General features: G+C 66.9%; 1 protein-coding gene across 1 annotated transcript; it reads right to left on the bottom strand.

Moving 5' to 3' along the window:
• Positions 1–1093: 1093 nt before the first annotated feature.
• Positions 1094–3550, bottom strand: ELFN2 (extracellular leucine rich repeat and fibronectin type III domain containing 2). The gene has a single exon (XM_046646032.1). The coding sequence runs from the start codon at positions 3548–3550 to the stop codon at positions 1094–1096; it is 2457 nt and encodes an 818-aa protein (XP_046501988.1).
• Between the last annotated feature and the right edge of the window lie 381 nt (positions 3551–3931).

Raw genomic sequence — 3931 nt, 5'->3', positions numbered from 1 at the left:
CACGCGGGGGGTCAGGCAGGCAGGAGGCCAGCATGTAGGGCCACAGGCAGGAAGGCCCCCATCACACCCTGCCCCTCTGCTGCCCCGGCATCACAGCTCACTGCCGCCCTCCTGGGAGGGGCAGGGGTCCAGGAGGCCCAGGAGGCTGGGGGCCGAGGCATGGGGCCTGCACCTGAGACGCGGTGGGAGCTGGCCCAGCCACTCTCCTCAGACCCCGTCACAGCTCCCAGGCTACTTGGAAGACACTTGAAGGGGGCTGGTGGAATGTCCCCACGCCTCGGCTCCTTTCCTGTCAGTAGGACCCCCGCCTCTCGTGGGTGCTGGCACGGGGGCAAAGGCCCCACACGACAAATCACAGCTCCCCGCTTGGGGGCGTGGCCATGGGGCTTTCTGGAAGGGAAAAGCACCCACCTGCATCAAGTGCCTCAGCCCCGGGAGACCACGGCTCTGGAAGCCCGCGGTAGGTGGACCGAGGGTGGAGGGCCCCTGGGGAGCCACTGCACGGGGGATGGCACTGGGCTGGGAAGTTGGGAGACTGATCGTAACCTGCCCCATGACCCTGGGGTCGTCACTTCCTGTCTCTGGGCCTTAGTTTCCCCATTCATAAGGGAAGGAAAGGATGCCAGTGTCCACCTGGTGCTTCATCTCCCAGTGACCTGTCCCCAAGCTGGGGGGACCCTCTCCTTGCCCCCAGGGGGCTTCAGTCCATCTCTTGCCATAGGCTCCTTTGCCCCCAAACCTGCCCCTCGTCCCAGAGCCCCAGACCCCACACCCTCCGTTGGCTTCCTCCCTGCCCCCGCCTGAGCCCCGCCCCCCAGCAGAGTCCCTGGGCAGCACAGTAAAGACAACTGGTTTCGGTATCAGTGTGTAAACTTTAAGGAGAACGTGTCTCTGTTTTCCTGTCCGTTATTGTCGGGTGGTAGCTGTTCACAGTCAGGTGGTGGTCAGGTGTGTGCGTGGGTGCGTGCGTGCGGGTGTGCGTGTGCGTCCACTCCTCGGCCTCGGCCCCCAGCGCGCCCGCCCGGCCCCCTGGGCCCTTCCCCATGTGCCCTCCCCCGGCCCTCCCCCTCCAACCTCACCGGGGAGGAGAGGGTCACAGCTTCTGCTGGGCCGAGACCCCCTTCCAGTAATCGAGGATGTCGTGCAGATCCTCGTCCTTGGCGAACTGGACCTTCTTGCGCAGGGCGTGGCCCGCGGCCATGTACACCTCCTCCCGGGCGTGCTTCTTGTAGGGCCGGAAGCGCTCCCAGATCTTGTGCGTGCTCTCGGAGGAGTACTCCGGGCTGGAGGAGTACCCCGAGTAGTAGTGTCTGGGCGAGAGCTGCGAGTAGGTGGAGTCCCGCTTGGAGCGGGTCAGCGGCTTGAGGAAGGACACGCGCTGGCTCAGGCTGTCGGCGCCCTCCTCGTAGTACAGGGCCGGGAAGCTGTGCCGGTGCTCGCTGCAATGGTAGGCCGGCTTCACCTCCAAGTGATGCACACCACCCCCGCCGCCCCCGCTGCCGCCCGCGGGCACCAGCGGGAGCCGGTCCAGCGGGCTGTTGAGAGGGCTGCCCTTCTCGATGTATTTGGAGTCGCCCTTGGCCAGCCCCGCGGTGGCCGGGTGGTCAGGCACGTCCAGGCTGAAGACCTTGGCGCTCTTGATGGAGCCGCTGGACGAGACGCTGCAGGTCTTGCGGGCCACGGCGGCATCGGCACTGAGCTGGCGCTGGAGCGGGTGGTGGGAGCTCTCCTTGTAAGGGGGTGAGAGGAAGCTGGGCCGCTCCAGCGCCCCAGGGGCGGCAGCCGAGGAGGCCGCGGCGGCCGCGGGGAGGGACTGGCACTCGAAGGCCAGCTCAGGGTCCCCGCCACCGCTGCCACCCCCAAGGAAGGAGGCCGAGTCCAGCTTGAGAGCATCGATGCAATTGTTAATGATCTGGTTGACCTTGTCCACCTCCTTGGCGATGGTGGAGATCTCAGCGGCTGAGCCCTGGCCGTTCTCCAGGTCCGGGAGGTCGTCCTCAGGCCGGGCCAGGCCATCCCCTCCCGCGCCCGTGCGCACCTCGATATAGTTGCCCTTGGTGGCCACCTTGGGCGTGTCCAGCCCGGCCTCCAGCCCCTTGGAGGTGGGCAGCTTCTCCCCGATCATGGAGGGGATGGAGGACATTCGGGACACGGGCAGCACGGGGGGCTCGCCCAGCTTCTGGGCGGCGTGGACGACGGAGCCGGCATCCACGTCGGCCCCGTAGCGCATCTCCAGGATGGTCTTCTTGACCTTGACGGACTTCTGCTTCTCCTCCTGCATGCGCCGCTTGCGCAGGCAGTAGTAGACGGCTCCCAGCACGATGACCATGCCGAAGAGGCAGCCCAGGATGGTCATGATGTAGTGGGTGGTGGTGGACGTGCTGGGCGCCAGATCGCCGGGGACCGGGTCCCGCGTGGTGAAGGTCAGGCAGGTGTGGTTGAAGCGGCGGCTGTTGCGCAGGGAGGTGACACAGAAGGTGTACTCGGTGTGCGCCCGCAGCTTGTCGAGCGTGACAATCTCCTTCTTGTTCTTGAGCGTCATGACGTCGGAGAAGTAGCTGTTGTTGTACTGGACCAGGACGTACATCTTGCTGTAGGGGTGCGGGATGATGACCACCAGGGTGGCCGAGGTGAAGGTGACGTGGTGCAGCTTGATGGCGGGCCCTGCCGAGGCATCCGTGGTGGACGAGGCCGGCGGCTCCACCGACAGGATCTCGTCGGGGTTGAAGCCCGAGTTCTCGTCGGGCTCCCTCTGGGCGTCGGTGGAGTAGGGCGTGGGGTGGCTGGCGGGCCGCGCGGGCAGGGAGCCGTTGCGACACTTGGCCTGGAGCACGGTGATGGCGTTGAGGCTGTGGTAGGGCCTCGGCACGAGCAGCGGGTAGCCGGCGAACTCCCGCGGCGACTCGCACTGCAGGCGGTCATAGTTCTTGGTGACGTTGTTGAAGACGACGAGCCAGGCGAGGAAACCGAAGAGGTCGCACTCGCAGTTGAAGGGGTTGCCCGCCAGCTCGCACACCATGAGGCTGGCCAGGCTGGCGAAGGTGGCGCCGTCGAGGCGGCTGAGGCGGTTGGAGGACAGGTCGATGCTGATGAGGCTGGGACACTCGGAGAAGGCGGCGGGCGTCACCAACTCGATGAGGTTGTGCTGCACGAAGAGGAACTGCAGGCGCCCCATGCCGCGCAGCATGCCCTCCGTCAGGTTGCTGAGCTTGTTGTAGCCCAGCTGCAGCACCTGCAGGCTCGACTGGCCCAGGAAGGCGCCGTCCTCGATGTAGGAGATCTCGTTCTTGGTGAGGTTGAGGTCGGTGAGGTTCCCGAAGCGGTTGAGCGAGGAGTAGAGCACGGCCTTGAGCTTGTTCTCGTTGAGGCGCAGGTCGTGCACGGTGCTGTTGATATGCTGCGGGATGGTCTCGTAGGGCGGCTGGTTCTGGCTGCAGATGGCCAGCCACACGTACCCCTTGTCGCCCTCGATGAGCCAGCAGTCGGCGCGCACGGCGCCCGGCCGGCACACACACAGCAGCGCAGCCGCGCACAGCCCCAGGCGCAGCATGGCGCTGGCCACCGCGGCCCCCTCGCGGGCCGGGCTGGGCGTGAGGGGCCGGGGTGCGGAGGGCCTAGCAGCCAGAGGCTGGGGCTGGCAGCACAGTCCTTCCTGGGGCCGCCACCATCTTGGGGGCGACCCCCAGCCCGGGGGCCCCCAGTGAGGCTGGCAGGGCGCTACTGGCAGGCGCCGGGCACTGCGGCCAGGCCTGGGCCAGGGGGGCGGCGGGCCCCACAGCCTGCGTCCCTGCGCTGCTGCTCTCCTGACGGGAAGGTGCACAGGTTCTCAGGGCCTAACTTCCTCTCCCTCCTCCTCCTCTTCCTCCTCGGGTCCTGAGTCCAGAACTTCAGAAGATTCCCGCGAGAGGCTGGAGAGCGGAGCTCCGAGAGG

The sequence above is a fragment of the Equus quagga genome, chromosome 19 (genome assembly GCF_021613505.1).
Source record: "Equus quagga isolate Etosha38 chromosome 19, UCLA_HA_Equagga_1.0, whole genome shotgun sequence".
NCBI lineage: Eukaryota > Metazoa > Chordata > Mammalia > Perissodactyla > Equidae > Equus > Equus quagga.
This window is presented reverse-complemented; position numbering and strand designations above follow the sequence as displayed.

Excerpts from the sequence above, each read along its gene's own strand:
- ELFN2 (XM_046646032.1), bottom strand. The coding sequence starts at position 3,550 with ATGCTGCGCCTGGGGCTGTGCGCGGCTGCGCTGCTGTGTGTGTGCCGG.